Raw genomic sequence first — 22,183 nt, forward strand, 5'->3', positions numbered from 1 at the left:
GAGGGCAGCAGGAATGGTCAGAAGCATCTGAAATATGCTTCTCTTCCTCCTCAAACACTCTCAACTCAAGGGGGCAGCACCAAATTAAGCTGTGCAGAGTAGTATCCCTTAGCTGCAGAAACTTGGGCAACAGTTTAGGTCCTGTGCACATTCTACTCCAAACTAATTTCCCCCAGGAATACAGGGTGCATGTTTTCCTCATGCCCCATAATATCAAGCTTAAAGTAAATGTACACTCTTATTAAGACATGGCATCCAAGAGTCCTGGATAGAATTATTATTTTTCTCCTGAAGCTCTCCTTCTGTATTTCTGCACCAGCTACTGCTTTGGCTTTCATCTCCCTTCTAGATATGACAGATACGCTGGTTCCTTTTGACTCCAAAAGCTCTCCTGCTTTTAACAAATGGTTTGACTTATTTCCAGCTGATAGATTTATAGAAAGGAAGGTTTTGTAGAAAATTAATGAGCAACAGTCAACATGCAAACAGAGGCCTTGGAGATATTTTTTTCAATGGGAATGATCAGAGACTTGCGCAAGTTACTCAAAGCTCCACTCTCCCCAAAAGGAAGCATGGCAGTGGTTCCTGTCCCTGGGCCTCCCCACACAAATTCTGGTTCCACATAGCAGTTTGGTTAAGTTGTGCTCATTTCAATCAGCATCAAAATCAATTCCCAAAAGGGCAGGTCCCTAGGGAGGGAGGAGGGCACAGTGCCATGCTTCATGAAAGCTGCGGGAGAGGATGGAAAGACAATTGATCTTTGATAGTAAAAAAGACACCCACCCCAAGTTCAAATGCCTCCAAAACAAGGCTGTGTTGGCAGAAGATATTTTTTAAATGGCCATGTCAGAGGTTCGGAACAAAATAACTGATGTGTGACAAGACAGCAGAGAAGGGATAATGGAACAAGAAGCACACAAGAGCCCCTCCCCCTGCTTGCTTTCAGGGTGGCACCCGAGTGGAGCTCATATAGCCTCCACATAGTTGGCTGGAAGCATGCCTGTGTCACCGGTCCGCTCAACGGTGCCATACATCCAGCCGTCATCAATCTGCTGCACATTGATTATGGTGTCACCGTCCTGGAAGGAGACCTCGTCCTCATCGGCTGCGTTGTAATCGTAGACTGCACGGAACCGCTTCTGGGGCGGGGAAGAAAAGAGCAGGGATGGATTAGTGTTCAGTGACTTGGGGGGCTCCTCACCCACCCTTTAAGTACCGTATTTTATGCTCCATAAGACACACTTTTTCCCTCCTAAAAAGGAAGGGAAAATCCCTGTGTGCCTTATGGAGCAAAGGCTTCGCTCCTGCGGCCTCTCCCCATCCCCCACCGCGTTTGGCGGGAGGTGGGGGGAGGCAGCGGCGATGTTGCTGGATCGTGCCAGTACCTCCGTTCACCGAAAGAAGCTTCGCTCGGCAAACGGAGGTGCTGGGCACGATCCAGCAACATCGCCGCTGCCTCCCCCTACCTCCCACCAAACGTGGCGGGGGATGGGGGGAGGCAGCAGGAAGCGAAGGGGATGTTGCTGGATGGTGCCAGCACCTCTGTTCGCCGAAAGAAGCTTCCCCAAATCCCAATAGAAAGGTACATACCACCTTTTTTTTTTAGCAGGCATCTTGCAGACCTGATCTCTTAAATCACTGTTCCAAGCTGCTGGTAGTAGCCTAGAGTGCTCCAGCAGCCATGCTTTATGATCTTGTGCATGCATACACACACATATGGCAACACAAGCTTGGGTTTGATGCTGGCATGTGGCACAATCAGAGTTAACACCAACCTGATGCTTTACAAGTCTATTTCTAAAATTTATACCCTTCCCCTTCAGTGGTCAACTGGCATTTCCAGGATGGCTTAAAAATAATTAAAAATATGAATATAATGAAAACAGAACAGGGCATAAAACTAATTACAGTGGTGCCCCGCTAGACGAAAATAATTCATTCTGCGAAAATTTTCGTCTAGCGGGTTTTTCGTCTAGCGAAGCGGCAATGACAGCCACGCTTTCGCTAGACGAAAAAAAAAGACGAAAAATTTTCGTCTTGCGAGGCAGCCCCATAGACTTTTTCGTCTTGCGGGGCAGCCTCCCGCTAGACGAATGCCTTTGTCTAGCGAGTTTTTCGTCTTGCGAGGCATTCGTCTAGCGGGGCACCACTGTACATGCAATACGTAGTAAGACTGAAGGAAGGTCAGGAACCATCTGTTCCACAGGCTAGGTTTATGGAATGCTGATCTACCTTGACACACAGGGCTGGACTTAAAACGTATCTTAGGATCCTTTCCAGCCACATCATTGTAAAGACACTAATGTGAACAATGTTTCAAAGGCTGGAAACTGAGGTGTAACGGTGGCTTCAGATCAGTATCTAAAGGGCAGAGTCATAGAGCCAACAGGCAGCTCAGGGCAGGATATTGCCATTTCTTGGCCTATGTTTTACATGGTTTCCCACATATGAACCCATAAAGCACTTTGTTCACTTCCAATCAGATTATATCTGCTATATACATGCTTGCACTTTTTCCTGCCTTCCCCACTACTCAACCTCAGAGATAGAACTTTTCACAGGGAAGAGCCAGGCTATATATTTCAGAGTACATAGTTGAACCTTTTGCGTCCTTGCATGAGAAAAGCCTGTGTGTGTGTGTCTGTCTGTGCAGGTAGGCAGACTTCTGCAGAAATCCAGGTTTAATTAACATTTCAGTTTCATTTCTTCCTTCCTCCCACAACTGTCAGCTGAAGGCTACGTTCCTTCTTCCTAGATCACACTTACCCCTCCGCCAGATGGGGCGTTACGCTGTATTGAGACAGGTGCTGCTGGTTCCTTGTAGCTGTAAGACTGAGAGGCTGGTTGTGCTGGTGGCTGGTGGTGGTAAACTGTGGGACAAAGGTAACTTAATTGTCTATTGATCAGATTGAAACTGCAGAACCTGCCTCAGGCCCTTAGGAAACAATGCAGAATTTTTGCAGGTGAGTAAATCTGCAATGAGTAAATGCTACAGGTAGAAATATTTGACAGCCACTGTTCAGACATAAATCTGGTACAGCATAAGAGCTCCCACCTCCCAGGCCTTTACTAGCTTTGGTGGAAAAGGGTCAACTAGTTGGATTCCTTTTCACTCAAGAACTTTCTGCACCTTGTTTGGAAGTGACTGCAGTTTGGCATCTCCTTGTTGCATAAATCACTGTTTGTTTTTTTGTGTTTGTTTTTTAGGAGTAAACCAAATAGGATTTTAATTTTTCATTTTAGTGCACATTTCCAAAGCACCCCCCCCAACGTGTGAAGTTCAAGGGCAGCCAGTTCTCCTCCCCCATTCCAGGCAAACTGAAGAATTTCCGGCGAAGCAAGACAAAGGCTGGACTCTCCCTCCTCCAGTTCCAGTTCATTGTGCAATCAGCCCAAGGTGCAAGATAGTCCTGTCTTTAAATCCGTATCAGCAAACGCAGTCTTTCATGGGCGGGAGCTTCTGTAATCGACCAGCATGTTGGCGGCAGGGCGGAGGTGGAGCCTGTTCTGGTGGCAAGTCACCAGGGCCACGGGCTGGTCACAGCTTGTGTGCTTCTTGTCCTGGGCAGCCAGTTGCACTCTGGAAAGTCAATTAGGAGCTCCACCTGCTTGTGCAGGGAGAGGGACTTGTACCTCCTCTGTGCGAGGAAGCAAATCGCCTCCACAAAAGCATGCAAGTCCATCCCTGCACCTCGTTGGTCTGTTGTGACACCATACCGCTTCTTGGTGATGTCAATATACAGGATGTCTGCAGAAGCCCATGCTGAAGTCGCTGTTGCTTATCTTGCTGTTCCTTATAAACATCCGGAAGCCCGTGGTTCCCAATTTTGTCATCCCCTACACACCCAGGAAACGGATGAACAAAGCTGCGATCCGGTCGACCAGCCGCAGATAGTTGTATCCAAAGTACGCAAAGGAATTTGACTACTTCAGGCAAATGGAAGGGAACTTTGCTTCTAAGGTCTTGCAGTCATCCAGCTCTGGGTTTTCCACTGATCCTTCTTCAAGCAAATCATTTTCCCTCTCCCATTCAGCATCTGAAGCCTCAGTCAATGTCTTTTCCTTTTTGTTGCGTGGATCCACTAACCGGAGGGTGTCCCGGATGACAGAGATTTTGATTGCCTCATCAACAGGGCTCTGGATGTACTAAGTGACTCCTGGAGAAACCTCTTTCACATACTCAGTTCTCATGCTGGGCATTAACGTCCATCAATATCGGCTTCAGGTTTTTCTTCAGAAGAATGTCAAACCCTAAAATCTGGAAGCAAGAAGGCCCTGGTTTTCCGGCAGGAATCTCAGACTGTAGTAAACTTTCAAGTTAAGGACCATGGCAATAACAGTATTTGAAATTAATATGACAGATGAAGTTGATTTAAGAGTAGTTTGGGACGCAGGGAAAGCTTATATAAGGGGTTTTTATACAAAACAAAATTTAAAACAAAACTTCATTATATTATGAAGCGGAAGGTCTGATTTGGGTAAGAGATTGGATTAGATTGGAAAAAATCAAAATATTAGATCTCGAAAGCTTTAATTGTAGATACGGGTGGCATGCGTATCTTAATTACGAAAAAGTTAAAGTGAACAAAGAGGAGCATTATATAAGGTTTGGGATAAATATTAGAGATACGCAGAACCACAAACACCTTGGTGGATTTCACCAATGGAAGCCCATGCTATTAAGAAATTAAATACAAGGATAAATTGGCCAACATATACCTCCTTGATCTTCTAATAATTGTTTATAAGGAACAGACAGGTGGCAATATATACAACTTAAAAGTATATTCAATGCAGACCAAAAGAAAGGTTTTTTTACAGGAGAATTCCAAATTTAATAATGTAGTGATCCAAAATAGCAAGAAATTATTATCCAATACATATAACTTATTATTAGATTGGGAACTATTGGAAGAAGAGGTAAAGGAAACGATAAAATAGTCTAAAGATTTCAGTCATCCGTGAGGTCCTCAATGTTGACACTGTTGGAGGACAGCCTATTATGCTGTCTATTTATTATTATTATTATTATTATTTTATTATTATTATTATTCTGTCTGTTAGCCTATTATGCTGGAAAATGTCTGTTTGCTGCCCATGTTGGCGCTGTCTGAGTGGACAAAGTTCCCCACTGTGGACGGTGAGGGAGTAGTTGGTCAGATGCATGAAGACCTGGTGGAAGTTCTTGTGGGTCGGCTCTTCGTAGGGCTCTGTGCAGAACCAGCAGAGCCCATCTGTGGCAATGCAGACCTCCAGCGGGTCCAGAGACTTCAGCAGGATGTCAAACTTCAGATTGTCAATGAGAAATGGCTTTGACATGTACTCCTGGACAACCGGAGGTCATAAAGAGGGGTTCCCCGTCACCTAGATGTCGCTGGGGTCTTTAATGAGGTAGATTCCGTCCCCCTGGCGCCCACCGTCAGGTTTCACAATGAATATGGGCTTCCAGCTGGGGTTGGTTTCTTTAATCATCTGGACCTCTGCGAGAAAAATGGGGAACTCCTCTGGCAGGATCCAGGAGCGTGGGTAGAAATCATAGTCCTCAGGGAAGAGTTCCTGCATCATCCGCATGGCATGGCTCAGGGGGATCTTGCTGACCACTTCGGTCATGCCTGGAAATTTGTTGACTTGGCCCGAATAGATGGCATTATTGTGAAACGAGACACCGTGCCAGTAGATGTCACAGGGTATGCGGCGGTCAAATGGAAATTGCTTCAAATCATGCATCCACTCCTGGGGCAAACAAGTCTGTGCCCCCAAGACTGACTGGAACACTCAAGAGGTGTATTGCAACAGATGCCAAGACTCATGATGCAACGGTTTCCCCAGGGTGAATGCAGAGGCCGTTTCCTGGCCTCCTCTGAGGCAACAGCACAGAGCACCTTCATTTCCACTGCCACCCCTTTTTTCAGAAATCTCTTTTATCTTTGCAAAGCACACAAGGCTGCCCCTTTTTTAGTTTACCTTTGGAACATGGAAATTTGTATTTTGCTGCTAAGGTCCAGAAAATGTTCAGGTAGCTATCTTTGAATTTGATAGCATTTTGTTCAAAGAAGAGGCAAGCTATCAAGTTATTCTCTAACAAACCTTGAATGAATTTTAACAAATACTAAATTTTAACAGCTCATAAAATAGCCTAACTATAAATTCAATATAGGAAAGGAGACATGAATTTTAACTTATTTTAATAATTTTATTGTTTATCTTTTTAATGTTATATGGTATTTTGTGTAAAGGCATGGACCTCACAAATTTAATAAACTTGACTTGAATAAAGGAAAGGAGTCCAGACAATTTTCACTTGTAATTTGTTACTTTCAGCACTTCCACATTCTTCTGTATTCATCTGCAAATATACAGTGGTGCCCCGCTAGATGAAAAACTCGCTAGACGAAGGCATTCATCTAGCGGAAGGCTGCCCCGCGAGACGAAAAATTTTCGTCTTTTTTTTTTTCGTTTTGCGGAGCGCGGCTGTCATTGCCGCTCCGCAAGACGAAAAACCCGCTAGACGGAAATTTTTGCAGAACGAATTATTTTCGTCTAGCGGGGCACCACTGTACCTAACCCAGAGCTCTCACACAATACTGACAGACCTAGTCTAAAGTGGTTTCTTTCATTTCAGACTCTCAGCCCTCAATTACTCTGTCAGCTGTCCACATTTGCCTAGGACTACAATTCACAGATGCACAGTACATTTGAAGAAGCTGCAGATGGATAGTTGCAATACCTGACATGACTTGGAATATTCTCTTTCCGGTAATGTCTGCCTTACCTTTCAGTCTACTTTGACTCTACCTTCAGCTTAAGCTCCACCCTCCACCTCCTTAACTGCCATGGAATTTTCCTGATCAGAAAACCAATTCAATCATTCTAATAGGTCCTTACAAAGGCACTATCTTATCATCACACAGTGAACAGGGTCAAACTGTTGGATTTCCCCTCCTTTTTTGGGGTGGTGGGGTTGCTAAATGCCACAGGAAGACCCATTCATTCAAGTATGTAGGGTGGATTGCTGGTATTCCCCCCACCCCTTTTCTCCAGCACAACTTATTACCAGGAGTACTTGGTTGGACATGATGAGGTTGCTGGTGTGGTGGTGGGTGCTGCTCCAGTGGCCTCCTGTAGTTGGCGCCCTCCTGGGAGTTCTGGCGTTCCGATTCGCCTCCCTCTCCACCAGGTGCGCCCATCCTGCTCTTCTCAAACTCTTCATGGTACTTTATCTGCAGAGGAAGGGGAAGAAAATATTAGAGCAGCACGAATAACACACATAGTGTGAATGTTTTCGTGTTGTTTAATATATTCCCCACACAATCAGAAGGTGCCTTTCTGCCTGGTCTATAAAGTTCTTACAATGTGAAGCTTCTCCCTCCCCTCACACACACAGTCTCCACTGCATTCAGCCCTCTCTCTAGTATTCCAGATAAAACTCAGTGGTTGTGAATGGTAAACTGGCAGCTGCAAGTGAATGAACCGATAATCCCAAGGGTGGAAGGCTCAGTAATATAGTCCTATCATTCTCTCTTCAGAAACGCCCCCTTCAACCTACCTCCCTCCCATCTGAGAAGTCACTGCAGCACTGCATTTAAACCAGAAGGTGGCAGTGGACAACTAGCACTTCACGTACTGTGAACTGTTACCTCCCCCTTCTCCTGTGGCTGCAGAGTACAAGCAAAGGAATGGCTTGGCACATACCGCCAAGCTCAGTGCTTGGCTCTCCCTCCAAACATTTCAGCTGCCTTTTTATTCAGTAGATGCAAGACAGAAATTCTACAATCAGGAATACCAAAGCATCACTACTGTTGGTTACTTGCTCCTGCATCTTAGCTGCTTTTGATGTACAGACATTAAACACCTGCTACCTGAAGATGCAGGGCCAGGGCCAGTGTCAACAGAGAGCATCCTTGGGCAACTTCCAGGGCCTGCTGCCCACGCCTGCCCCTCCATTTAATTTTACAGGCCTAGCACTTCAAACAGCACTATAGGGTCTAGCCACCATTTACATTTTCCCCAATGTAGTGTCATTTTACAGCAGGCCTAGGGACCCATTTTTGACTGGTGGGTCAGATCTTTATCTCCCCACTGCCCTCCTGACAACCACCTGATGTCATAGTGACATCAGGCAATGCTGTACTTTGAAGCCCCAACAGTCATGCCTTTAAAATGCGGCATCGGGCTGCTTCAAAGCTCTTTTGGAAACAGCCCAGCACTGCTCTTTAAACCTCCGGTTTTCAGACATTTAAAGAGCAACGCAGGGCCATTTGAAAAGGGCTTTCAAGCAGCCCCGTCATGAGCTTTGGGTACATGCAACTAGCTCCAGCAGGGGAACAGTGGCACACAGCCAAACTGCTGAGCAAGCTTTAACCACTGCTTGCTTATAAACTGAAGTTAAATCATGATGCTTTAGCTGTTCATTACTGTTCCTAGCAAGGGAAGTAGTGCACACAGTGAATTCAGAATCAAATCCTGTGTCGTCGTCCCCCATGATATCAGCTGGTGGCAGATGGGCATTTTTAAAAATGGCTTTGTGGGCCACGTCTGACAGCTTAAAGCGTCGGAAGTTCCTCACCCCTAGAGTCTAGGGCATTGTGGGCTATTAAAATAGGTACCGTATTGGCCTGAATATAAGCCACACTTTTGTTCAAATTTCAGACCCTGAAAAGTTAAAGTGCAGCTTATATTCGCGACTTTTTACCATATGCTGCTGAAAGCAGCTGCGGAGCGTGTGCGCTCCCTAGCTGCTTGGCGGGGGGTGGGGGTGCGGCGTGCCCGCCTCCCAGGTGGTTGGCAGTGTATGCTCCCTAGCTGCTAGGCAGTGTGGGGGAGTGGTGCCCGCCTCCCAGGTAGTTGGCGGTGTGCGCTCCCTAGCTGCTTGGTGGGGGAGAGCGGTGCCTGCCTCCCAGCTGCTTGATGGGAGGGAGAGTGTGCGCAGTGGCGGAGGGGCCCTCTCTGTCACCCAGGGCAGTATGCCGAGGGGCAGGGCGAACTGCCTGGCAGCCCGATTGCACTGTGCACACGTGACAGCCTGTACAGACGCCGTGTGTGAGCAGCAGCCCATATGGAAGTCGCGCAAGCGGTGCCCATACTGACCGTGCGTGCCCTTCGCTGCTCCACAGCTGGGGAGAGGCAGTGGCCCATCTTGTCACCCCCTGGGTGGAACCTGGAGCATACCGCCCGCTTCGTACGCCACTGAGCATGTGCAGGCCAAGCAGCTAGGGAGCGTGTGCACCGCTAAGCAGCTGGGAGGTGGAAGCAATGCTCCCCCCACTGCCAAGCAGCTAGGGAGCACACGCACCACCAAGCAACTAGGAGGCGGGCACCCAGCTCCCCAAGCCGGTGTCAGCGCTCGACTCCGAGCAAGCTCCGTGCCTGCCTCCCAGCACTACCGCCCTGAACAGGGGCGGGTGACACCAGCTTGGGGAGCGGGGTGCTGAGCGTCGGCACCGACTTGGTGGCTGCACCCGCAAATAAGCCTTGAATTTTAAGAGTGCGGATTATATTCAGGCAATATGGTAAACCCAGCCATCTAGTGTAACTTGCAGCACGGCTACCACCACCACCACCAGGCAAGCCTGTCAGAGCCTACCAACAAAGCAAGGGGCAACACCAGAGCACATGTTGCCCACTCAAAATCTGAGACACTCTGTCCAACATAAGATCACAACCGTTCAAAAATTAAGGTCAGTCCCCAATTTCTAAAAGTTGGGCCCTAAACCACTGAGGAACTTGAGTTTTCTACCCCTTGCGAGGCAGGGAGTCCACTTGCGAGTGTTTTTATTTAAATATTTATAAAATGTAGCAAGGTGTATACAGCATATAAAATTACAGTAACATTGATAAAGCATTAAAAAGAAACTGGCTTGGAAAAAGAAATGTTTCAAAGTCCTGTCTGAATAACACAGTTTTCAATAGATGTTTAAAAGTCAAAGCACCCCTCTACCAACCCTCTACTTTCAGGCATGGGGAACTTTTGTGGCCTGGTGGACCAGATCACTCCCTCTCCCCCAACCTACAAGCAAACTTTGACAGGTGGGTGGGGCTACCCATATGTCAATGCTGATGGGGGGGTGGATATTTCCCTTCAGGAAATATGCTGCTGAAGCAGCACCCAGCGTCATCACTCAGTGATGTCAGCTGATTGACATGTGGGCATGGTTGGAGGGAAATGGCCTGTGTGCTGGAGGTCCCCCATCTCTCTGCTCTGCTGGCAAGGCCAGTTACGGCGAATGCCAACACAACTTCAGGGCAGGCCTGCATAAAACGCAATACTCATTGATGAGGGTATGGTTCTTTGTGTATGTTTAAAGATATGCTCATTACAGTCTACAGCATGTCCACAGCCGTACAGGAAGCTACCTACCATAAACCCCGCACTGCCAAAGAAAGGTTGCTATTGGTAACAGTCCTCTATCTCCAGTTGTGTTTACCAAGGGCAAAGTCTGGCTGCAAATTCCCTACATGTGATCAAGGAAAAGATATCTGTGGTCACAACTCTGCCTAACAGCCCTAGGTATTCTTCCACCATTACATGCTATACTGTATTTTCTGGCGTATAAGACGACCCCTAACTTTTCCAGTTAAAATACAGAGTTTGAGATATACTCGACTGCAGATTCTTCACCCGGCGTATAAGACAACCCCCGACTTTTGAGAAGATTTTCCTGGATTAAAAAGTAGTCTTATACGCCAGAATATACAGTACTTCATCTTCCTCCATAGCAACATGGTATGATAAGAGTAAAGGAGGTGGAATAAGGGCACATTTTGTGCAGGGATAGATCTGAGCCTTTATTTGGGTGAGCATCCTCTGCTTGATTAGGGAGCATAAGGATCAAAACCTCATCCCATCATGTGGATATATGTATACTTTCCACACCTTTTAGGGTTCAGAGTTATTAGCCAGGCACCACTCACATTTTGTTTAAGATTATCTTTGCTGCCATTGTAGGAATAGACACAATCATACTTTAACTTCTCTTTATATAGCAGTGGCCCACTGCCTCCTTTAAAAAAAAAAGAAAACCCACCTAACAGGATGGAAAAAGCCTTTCCAAGGTATCTGGCCCTCTTAAGGATCATGCGAACCATGCAAAAAAGCTGGAATCTACAGAGACAGCCCCACATGTGGTTTTGTTGCCTCCATGGGTTTTTCTAAGGATTGTGTGCCAAATTGGGTTTTGCTATAAGCATCAGACAAGCCCTTTCCCAAGACACACATCCAACTGCAAACCTGGGAGGTTTGCAGCCAAGAGGGGACAGAACTGAGTCTGCAACTGAAGAGGAAAAAGCAGAAAAGGGCAATTACTGTACTTAAAAGCTCAAAGTGTGTCTGGCAAAAGAGAATGTGGAGCAGAGCGCCTGGGAAGGGAATTCCTGTGGGATTAAACTCATCCTGCAGGGCTCCCCCCATCCCTGAATTAACCCCCAGAGCACCAGCTCATGCCAGATGGCCAAAGCAAATTATTAAGGCCAGATTAGTCAACAGACCTCAAAAAAAGTATTTTGCAGCTAGGATTAAACAGAAGACACTAAGAAATCACCACACACTAATTTTCACCATGGAAGTCTTGATATTTCACATTCTCCTTGCTTACTTTATGCCATTTGTCACTTCCTTGTTTTTGATCTTCAGACCTCTTCACCCCTACAGTATGTAAATTCCTTGCAGGGAGGACCCTGCTCCCAACGGTTTAGTCACCTAGTGCAGTCTCACCCACCCAAATCAGTGAAAAAAGGTGCTCACAGCTTGGTACTGGGGGATATGGGTTCAACTCCCATCTTAAAATAATTACTGGGTGGCCCTCAGAAAATTGCATGCTTTGTCCACCATTACCCACTTAGTAAAATGGAAATAAAACCTCTTACTCAGCTTTGAGAATAGTAAGTAACTACTACAGTCAAACCTCGGATCCTGAACGCCTCCGTTTTAGAACATTTCGGCTCCCAAACACCGAAAACTTGGAAGTAAATGCTCCAGTTTTTGAACATTTTTTGGAAGCCAAACATCTGATGCAGCTTCTGCTTGAGTGCAGGAAGCTCCTGCAGCCAATCAGAAGCAGCACCTCGGTCGTTGAACATTTTGGAAGCCAAATGGGCTTCCAGAACAGATTATGTTCAACAAGCGAGGTTTGACTGTATAAAGAGTCACAGGTGCCTGGTCACATTGTTAATTGGTGCCTTCAGAAATGGGAACATTTTCTTCTACCCCATTTGGAAGCTCTGTGTAGTTAGGGTTACCATCTCCCACCAACCTCAAAACTGTTGTGTGGTAGGAGTTGTAGACCACACTATGTACTAAAAACTATATAAAGTATCCATGGAAGAAGATAAGACAATTTTTGCTGTTTTCCTGAAAGAGGAAATCAAACTGGTCACCTCTTCCCACTGACTCCCTACAAGGCAGTGTCAGGGTGTCTCTGTCCCATTCCATCACAGCTTCCAGCAAGAGCAGGTGCTGGGAAGGCTGGGCCCATGTCCTTCCAACACATATGGAAGGAATACATAATGGAAGAAAGCTAGCAGCTGGTTCAAATCCTCCAGTGCCTGGGCTGCTGGAGCCCTCTGTGTGCAGCTGGGGGTGGAACAGAGGTCAAGAGGGAAAACAGCCAAAGATGACAATACGTAGGAAGTCTCAGAGTGGGAGGGAGAAATGTGTCTGCATTAGCTCACAGGAGCCAACTCCAGGGAGCCGTGGGTGCCTGGGCACCCATAATAATATGACTGTGGGGGCCAGGTACCCACAAAGTCAATGAGAAAAGCCGGTAGGCAGCCACGTTGCAGTGGCAGGCACCCACAATCCTGAGTGTGAGATGGCACCCCTGCATTGGCTAGAGACACAATACAGCAGGGTTAAGCCACAGCTGCTCAGTTTGCTTATGGGAGTATTTGGATTCATGGATCCCTGTAGTATGATTCTTCAGCTACATATGGTTGATTACTATATTCTGTTATGGAACAGTCACAAGATGTTTAGTTCAAGGTCTCATGGACGGTGTTTTTCTGAGAAGCAGGTCAAGTTCTGCTACTGTTTCCTCATTTTGCAAATCACTCATAGCACAGGGGAGGAGAAGTTAAGAGCTCAAATGGTAAAAATGTTCCAGGCTATGCTGTTAGTTCAGCAAGGTCCAGCCCTCAGAAGGGGGGGGGGGGACATTTCAAGCCCTCCTGGCCAAAAAACCCCAGGAGGCTGGTAAATAATTTACAGGCAAATGCAAGGGAAAGAGGTCTGGGAGACATTAGGGCTAATCAGAGAATGGTACCTGACTCAGAAAAAGTACTTCATTTCTTCTCATGGGTAGAACTGACTGCCTCCAAGATTCCTATCATTTGTATACTACAAGTCCAAATTCTACTCTACCTGAAGGAAAAGAAAGTAGTCAAGATCCAAAAATTAACTTATATTTCTTGCCAGATACTTTCTTTCTATGCCTTGGTGAAATTGTTTACTAAGTTGTTTAGTGGGAGGAAACAGTTATGTAACCCAGTCCTTCAGCAACATTGGACATTTAGTAACCTGAGTCCACAGTTCCTGCTTAAACCCACCCACTTCCTATTCCTTTGTTTCAAAGAAAAATTCAATGTAGTGAGCAATCACCAGCGTGGTATTTTATTTTTCCTTAGGAAAAACCAACACATGCTGTTAACAATTAAGACTTTTTGCATAAAGTACTCTTCTTTTATCAAGTTCCAACATGATAAAGCTCAAGTATTTTTATACTATTTGAAACAAAGAGAGAAAAGACACTTCTGTGTAACACACAAACTCGCTGTCAGCATTTGAAACTTTTGATAATACATTTAACTGTATTGTTTTCTGTGCTGTGCAGAACAAGTAAGGCTAAGGCTGTGAGATAATTTCTGCAACACTGCCCAGTTTCAAAACAACTATAGAATTTGGGAGTTTGCAGCATGGATTTTGAAAGCGAAAACTGTGCTGCAGTAGTACCTGCCAAGGGGAAAACCAACGCTGAACAGTATAAAATATGCAGGCAGAAAACAGAATATGCAGGGTGGCTTACGTTACTGATCTGATCCTGGGTCTTCTTGATTCGCTGCAATTCCGGGGTGTCAGCCACCACGCTGAAGCCCTTCCCTTTATTCTTTTCGAACTCCTCCTTGTAGCGGACCTGTGTATGTGAATGAGGAAGGATATATATGTATTACTCTCCTACAGTCAGAAATTTCTTTAAAAGGTACAAACCCTGACTTGCAGGGGCAGCAAGTGGGACACAAGCCTCCATGGCAAGAAAACCTAACTGTCAGCCAAAACTCAGGGTTGCAAGACCTTGCAGGGTTTTGTCTCTGAAAGTACAGCATAGAGTCATCCAACCTCAGGAGAAAGGATGGAGTTAATCCATCTCACAGCACATTTTTTAGGTGTTCAGAAAACTTCCTAAAGGCAGTACAACAGTAGGGAAGCTTGGATGTGAAGAGGGAAGGATGACTGTCACTACAGCTGCACTGCTCTCAAGGTGCACCGAGCACCTCAGAACCACAACACAACTGTGGGAAGAATCCCCCATCTTCACTCTTTAAAGAACTGAGACTATCAACCTAGACAAAGGAAGGAAAGAATAGGCTGTCCAGCAAGGCATTGGAATTTGTAGACTACTGACTACACACACTGTCTAAACATACCTATAGGCTCAGGTCATTAAGTGAATATACTTATACCACCCACCTCCAAATAATTTGGCAATATGAGCACAACAAATTCTGTTCTATGCATCTCAAATATGTCAACATCACAGTTCAACTATCCTGTGAGTCTCCAATACAGACATCTGGTACAATGGTGTTCTGTATCATCTTCCAATGCCATCAAGATTGATTGAGATTTACAGCTATCAGGACATCAGGCCCCAAAATACTGTCTAATATGTGCTTCAAGTATCTAAAAATAGAAATGCAAAGCCGAATGAAGAGGGGATTTTATCCAGCAAGGTTCTTGGTGGTTTAAACCTCCCTAAAAAACATCATTTCATGAACTCTTATCTCAAGCTACCCAACAAGAGTGCAGAGGCTCAGATCAGGTTCCAGTATGGAGACATCTGGAAGTTTTCTCCTATTTAGGTTTGCTTGAAATAATAGTTGTTGATACCCTGGGCTCACAGAGAACACTTCTCAAAACATTAGCAACTCACAAATGTTGATCAAAGATTGCTGGGGGGTTTCAATCTGAGCCATATGATCATATGAAACAGGTTTTATGGGGAAACCATGGGCATGTAAGAAGAGCCTGCTGGATCAGGCCAATGGCTCATCTAGACCAGCATCCTGCTCTCACAGTGCCCAATCAGATGCCTGAGTGAAACCAACAAGAAGGATTTGAGCACAAGAGCATTCTCCCCTCCTGTGGTTTCCAGCAACTGGTATTCAGAAACATTGCAGCCTCAATCTGTGGTGGCAGAGCATAGCCATCATGGCTAGTGATCATTAACAGACCTCCCCTCAATGAATTTGTCCCATGTTCTTTTAAAACCATCCAAGCTGGCGGCCATTGCCGCCTCCTGTGGCAACAAGTTCCATAGTGGAGGCAAACTGGATACAAACAAACAAACAAACAAACAAACAAAAAACCAAGCAAAAACAAATATTTTGTTTCAAAGCAGCTGACTGATCTATGTGATATATTTTAAATAAAATTCCTCCCCATTTCCACCCACTAACTGATTAAATAATTGATTGTCTTAATATAAGCCTGAATAATGCCTACAGATAGACTGCTCCACATATATGTAAGATAATGCAGTTTTAAGACTCTCTCACTTAAAGATTTCTTAACCTGGCCAGAATGTTATATATGCATATGCCACAGTGGCTGTCATGTTGGCCCCACAACAGACAAGAGTTACAAAATAATTAGAATGAATTTTATGGGCTCAATTTTGTCCATCCCCTAAGTTTGATTTTCTTGAATGCTTCTGCCTGATGAAACTTTCCGTGAAACTCAAAAATAAAGATACTCTTACACTAACTTACAATATAATTCTTTACCCAATAACTCAACTCTGTCCTCCAAGCAAGGACAAAAACCCTAAAATCATCTGCTTGTTGGATGCGAACAGCTTCGCTGGCAGTCCCAATGGGAGCCAGAATGGAAAAGAAGAGAGGGAGCCTTGTTCTCATAGGCTGTGGAGAGACAGCCACAGCTGCAAGCAGCTTCCTAGATCTCAAATGGTTGAGAAACTTCAAATAAATAGAGCATGCCAATACAGAAGAGTAGTGTGGGGTTAACAGGGACAGAGACATAAATGACCGCAATTTTAGCAAGCCATGAGGGATCATTCTCAGGGGTGTGCCAAGTAATGCATAGCCTAGTAGCAATGTAAGAGCTGCTGCAGGAGAACTACTTGCCAGTGCAAGAAGTCTAAAAAAAACACCACTTGTTTGTTTGCAATTGTACTAAGTATTAGAAATTCTGTAGGTGATGGCTGCCACATTGGTCCCAAAGGTAGGCTATGTGGTGTAGGCAAAATGAAAATATGATGTCTTAGGTTGGTACAATATGCAAAGTTTTGACAATACACATAAGGAGCCAATATATGTAGAGCATGCTGCCTTACAAGTATATTTGCACAGTGCGAACATCAGTTACCATGAAGGGTAACCATGTTACCATGATCAGTTATGCACTGGTGCAGTAGCCAGCTGTTCTGTAGAATTCTGTAATTTGGCTCCTTTGAATTCTGCCTGCAGCCGAGCTTTTTTGGGGAAAAAAACTTACAGGGTTGCTTATTGCTACACTGACCCATGTTAGTCCAAAGTTACCAAAATAACTATTTCCAAACATCAGAAGACTTCCAGCTACCACTTGGGCTCAACCTCACCTGGGTTAACACAGAAGAATTCAACATTCCAGTATGATGTAAAACAATTGCCAACTTCTCTTCTGCAAAGTGACCTGAGTCTTACCTGTTAGGGCTGGGCAATATCTGCTTTTCAACATCATGATGTATCACCAGCGAAACATTGTGATATACTGTATCAGAAAATGAGGAGGAAGGAGGACTGCAAAGTGGTTTCAACTGGCTCCGTAGCCAGCCAGCCCACCAACCACTTCTGCCGCTTAGTGAATGTACTGGTAGGGATTGCTTAAGAATTCCATCCCACTGTTTTATTCCAAACGTCTATTTTCACCATGAAGGGCCAGGGATGGAAGCAAAGCATTTCCCCTTATCTCAACCTTGCACCTCTGTCATCAAATTGCAGCTCAGGCACAAACTCACTGACATAAGGCAAATAATACAATGAGTTCCTGACTCTATCTGTAAAATCAGATATCAAATCTCCCAGAGTTGTGTGAATTAAAGAAAGGATTAAAATGTGCCTTGTAAAAGGGCTACTGTATCAATTATAATTGAGAATTCAACATAGAAGTGTGATCCCTGCTGAAGTTTTGCAGACTGTGTGCAAAGGGAGACATTTCTTTTGCACACCAGAGAGTGAAGCAACAGAGTGCTACATGCAGAGGAAGTGCTCAGACAAGGCAGGCTTTCAGTTTTTTCTGTCCTTTTATGGGCACTCAGCTGGAATCAACTCAGTTCTGATGCTTACGGAAGGCCAGACATGAGTGAGTCAGGCAAACTGGTTAGCTTTTTCCCATGTCCTGCTCAATACTGGGCTATTATGAGTTGCTAAAAAGGACTGTGAGGGTGGAAGACAACAAGAAAGCGGGAACACAATGGGGCAGCCAGAAGAAGAGAGGACTAGCAGTCATCAACCAGTCTCAGTAAAGAAGCAATTCTATTCACCAGATCAAAAAGTATGCATTTTCCGCCCATTTAGTCAAACCAGTTAAAGATCTATGGAAGTTTAACCAAGCCATGACTACAGTCCCCAGTCGGCTCCAGAATAAGTGGCCATCTTCAACTGTCTCCACAAGTTCATAACTGGGTAGTGGACACAAATCACCATCTTGACAATCTCAACCTTCATTAAAAAAATGAAAATCAAGCTTCTAGCTCTTAATTAAATAACATGGTTGAAATTTTGGGAAGTATCAGAAACTAAGTTGGGTGGTCTGAAGATTTCCCTAGAACAAGCAGAATGAACCCTGCAAAATGAACACACACACAAGTTTCCAAGATTCACAAAGATTGTAGCCAGCGTTTGAAATTCACCAAGTGCCAGGCACATTTTGCACCTGGCCACTTGCAACCATGTGAAGATGCCTGGGCACCAGGATGGCACCTGATGTCTCCACTATCTGGAAGTGCATGCCTGGGGATCTGTTGACCTTGACTGTTTTCACACAGTAGTTACACATCCTGTAGAATTCTATCCGTTATATTTTATCTGCACAATCAGACTGAATTTCAGGAACCAAAAGGTTGTATTGAAAAATAGGACCTTCCAGCTGTTTGACCCAAAAATGACAACTAGGCATTCAGTTTTGGTGACTGGTTGTAGCCTCCAGCTTTCTCTGGTACAGATTTTTGTGTGTTTTTTAGTCGTGCAGAGTATACTGACAGGGCTGTTCCAATACTACCCTGACAATATGCAAAAAGAAAAAAAAAAGAGTTTAACAAGCAGTAAGCCATTCTGCTTTTCTGTTCTTTTGCTCTAAATAAGACAATACAGCTTTATCTTTTCCTAAAAAATCCAAAGTCTGTACTAAAGACTAGGAAAGTCAAAATATATTAATGGCTGCCTTCACCTGAACAAAGGCAAACTGCCTTAATTCTCTTACAGAGAATATCCCCTACTTTACATGCTCTCATTTTTACAGAAACATTTACCCCTCAAGCAGGATTGTACTGCATTAAACAAGTTCTCATCTTCCAGGAACAAACTGGCACTCTCTATGATGGAGATGGGTACCATATGAAGGAGTGGACCTTATGCTTATTCACAAGTACCAATAGTTCATGGTTAAGACCTCACTTTTGGTGACATAGAAGGAAACATGCTTATAACCTGTGCAAATTTACTGCATAAAGAAAGCTGGTCAGGTACAATATGAAGCTGCCTCACATCAGCCATGGGAAAGTGTGGACAACCATCTTTCATGCATGATTAAAATAAGCCATCCAACATTTGAGCAGAAAGGACTCTTTAAGTCCCAGGTGCTATCCTGCCTCAAAGTATTCCCCACTCCCCGCAAGGTACTATTTTCAACGCATGAGAAAGCAAAGCCACAGGAAATAAGCCCTCTTATTTCATGGTCATATGTGGGCTGAAGGCGTTAAAATTAGTCCAACTGGTGGACTTGTTTACTCACACAGAAAGTAATTGTGTGCTTCTGGCAAGCTAGCTACGCCTTCTTAGCTACTCAAAATAAATACACAGAACTCACAGAGGTGTGTGGGAGGGCCTTCAGTGTGGTTATTTCTGCCCTGGGTGCCCTTGGGGGAGGTCTAGTAGGAGCTACCAGATGGGGCAACAAGTGGACAAAAAAGTCTAAACCCTCTGGCAAGAACTAAGCCACTTTTGCATCCAGCGGTTTCTAGAATTCCTCTCACACAAAAAGCAAACCTAGAGCTATCTACCTCAGTCAGCCAACTTGCAACACAATGCTATTTCACCTGTGGGGCAGCTTGGTCCACCTCCTGACCTAACACTTCAGGGATACCACCTCCCCTGTGCCAACTCCAACTCATAGTGGTTTTGTGTTCCCCAACATGCTCACACATAACGCCATTAGAAGAAAATACAGTGGTACCTCGGGTTACATACGCTTCAGGTTACATACGCTTCAGGTTACAAACTCCGTTAACCCAGAAATAACGCTTCAGGTTAAGAACTTTGCTTCAGGATAAGAACAGAAATCGTGCTCTGGCGGTGCAGCGGCAGCAGCGGGAGGCCCCATTAGCTAAAGTGGTGCTTCAGGTTAAGAACAGTTTCAGGTTAAGAACGGACCTCCGGAACGAATTAAGTACTTAACCAGAGGTACCACTGTAATGTGAAGGAGACAGGGTTTTACTACTACCCCAAGCAGCAAAATATATGGAACACAGAAAATGAAAAGGAATAAACGGCTCAGAAGGCCTAATGTGTGCAAGGGCCATGTACTGTACTGAGGAACTAAAAATGCAAGAACAGTGCAGCCATATGTATGTGAATCTGTAGAAATAGCAACTACAACCATTTATAACAGTGATGGCCAAACTTGGCCCTCCAGCTGTTTTGGGACTACAATTCCCATCATCCCTGACCACTGGTCCTGTTAGCTAGGGATGATGGGAGTTGTGGTCCCAAAACAGCTGGAGGGCCAAGTTTGGCCATCACTGATTTATAACACAGACATAATAGTCACTATAATTTGCTGCCTTCCGCACATTCACATACCTGTGGTAGGTTAATTTTGGTTTTATTTTATATTTGTTAAACAGTGATCTATAATTGTATATGGACTGAGTATATTGTCCCCAGATCCTATTTGATCACATCGTATTTTGTAGAAGAAATAAAAAAGAAAAAGAAAAACAGTGAGTTCTACTATTCTTCAGTTAGAGAAGATATACGTGTGGGGGGGGGGAATAAAAGAATAAGTGGTGCTTTTCAATCCAATGCTATGTGCTCTGCTGAAATGTTTTAACAACCTTCACACTGCTGTCCAAAAGGAAAAAAATCTAAAACTTCCCATGAATTTTCTAATAATTGAGTTGCTTTTAGATAAGAGATTGCAACAGTAAGAACAGGCACCCCACAGCAGATTCAAGTACTGAGTCATTCCTCACTAGGCCTTGGGCTCTGGGCATCCAGGACAGAAACTTCTGGGTCACTTTGTTAGGCTATACCAGGGGTCTGCAACCTTTAAGACAAAAAGAGCCACTTGGACCCATTTCCAAAGGGAAAAAAAAAACCTGGGAGCCGCAAAACCATTGCGACATTTAAAACAAATATAACACTGCATATATTGTTTCTTATCTTAATGCTATATATACAGGATCGTGCAGTCAGCTGCTATAGCTGCTATATCAATGAAAAATATGAGCATGTCTGATCTGTGACTTTTGATGGCTAGTCCCAGTTATTATTCTCTAATGAGGGGAGAGAGATGCACCCCATATGGTCCCAAATGCATGTATGCTTTGCTGCTTTTGATGCCCCAAATACAAAACCCTCTCGTATTCTGAGCAAGCTTGGGCTTGCTCTCCTGGGTGTTGAATGAAGTCAAGGTGTGCATGTAGGGGTGTGTGTGTGTGTGTTTGTTTTGAATCAAATAAAGGGGGTGTTGAATAAACTCAGGGGGTGTGTATGTGTGTTGAATCAAGTCAAGGTGTGTGCGTGTGTGTACGGGGGTGTATGGGTGTTCTCCCAGGCTCCCTTTAAAAAAACGGGGATAAGCCGCTCTGAAGGGGCACCATGCACCCCTTCACAACGGCTCATCCCCGCTTGCTTTGAATGGAGCTGGGGAGGAGGGGTGAGCTTTCACCCCTGTCCCCAGCTCCCTTCAAAGCAAGCGGGATGAGCACAGGGCGTGGCGTGGTGGAGAAAGCAGCATCCCGGCTGCTTTCTCCACCACCCCGCCCTGCTGCCGATCCCAAAAGCCTGCTTTTGAGATCGGCGGGAGGGCGCAGAGTGGAGAAAGCAGCCGGGATGCAGCTCTCTCCACCCTGCGCCCAGCCGCGGATCCCATTTTGGGATCGGCACACAGGGCGAGGGGTGGAGAAAGGTGCATCCCCACTGCTTTCTCCACCCTGCGCCCTGCTGCCGATCCCAAAAGCCTGCTTTTGAGATCGGCGGGAGGGCGCGGGGTGGAAAAAGCAGCCGGGATGCAACTCTCTCCACCCTGCGCCCAGCCGCCGATCCCATTTTGGGATCGGCACACAGGGCGAGGGGTGGAGAAAGGTGCGTCCCCACTGCTTTCTCCACCCTGCGCTCTGCTGCCGATCCCAAAAGCCTGCTTTTGAGATCGGCGGGAGGGCGCGGGGTGGAGAAAGCAGCCGGGATGCAACTCTCTCCACCCTGCGCCCAGCCGCCGATCCCATTTTGGGATCGGCACACAGGGCGAGGGGTGGAGAAAGGTGCATCCCGGCTGCTTTCTCCACCCCGCGCCCTGCTGCCGATCCCAAAAGCCTGCTTTTGAGATCGGCGGGAGGGCGCAGAGTGGAGAAAGCAGCCGGGATGCAGCTCTTTCCACCCTGCGCCCAGCCGCGGATCCCATTTTGGGATCGGCACACAGGGCGAGGGGTGGAGAGAGCTGCATCCCGGCTGCTTTCTCCACCCCGCGCCCTGCTGC

At 45.5% G+C, this 22,183-nt stretch overlaps 1 protein-coding gene and 1 pseudogene across 1 annotated transcript in view; both read right to left on the minus strand.

The window, feature by feature from the left end:
- Nucleotides 1–814: 814 nt before the first annotated feature.
- LASP1 (LIM and SH3 protein 1) overlaps nt 815–22,183 on the minus strand; it is a 53,233-nt gene continuing 31,864 nt past the window's right edge. The window contains exons 4-7 of the mRNA XM_033171034.1: nt 14,016–14,123; nt 7,055–7,220; nt 2,767–2,870; nt 815–1,139 (exon numbers count right to left, since the gene is read on the minus strand). Coding sequence (XP_033026925.1) covers nt 966–1,139; nt 2,767–2,870; nt 7,055–7,220; nt 14,016–14,123 — 552 coding nt within the window. The 3' untranslated portion in view covers nt 815–965. The remainder of the gene's footprint in view (nt 1,140–2,766; nt 2,871–7,054; nt 7,221–14,015; nt 14,124–22,183) is intronic.
- On the minus strand, nt 3,215–5,709 carry LOC117059361 (annotated as a pseudogene).

The sequence above is a fragment of the Lacerta agilis genome, chromosome 14 (genome assembly GCF_009819535.1).
Source record: "Lacerta agilis isolate rLacAgi1 chromosome 14, rLacAgi1.pri, whole genome shotgun sequence".
Lineage (NCBI taxonomy): Eukaryota > Metazoa > Chordata > Lepidosauria > Squamata > Lacertidae > Lacerta > Lacerta agilis.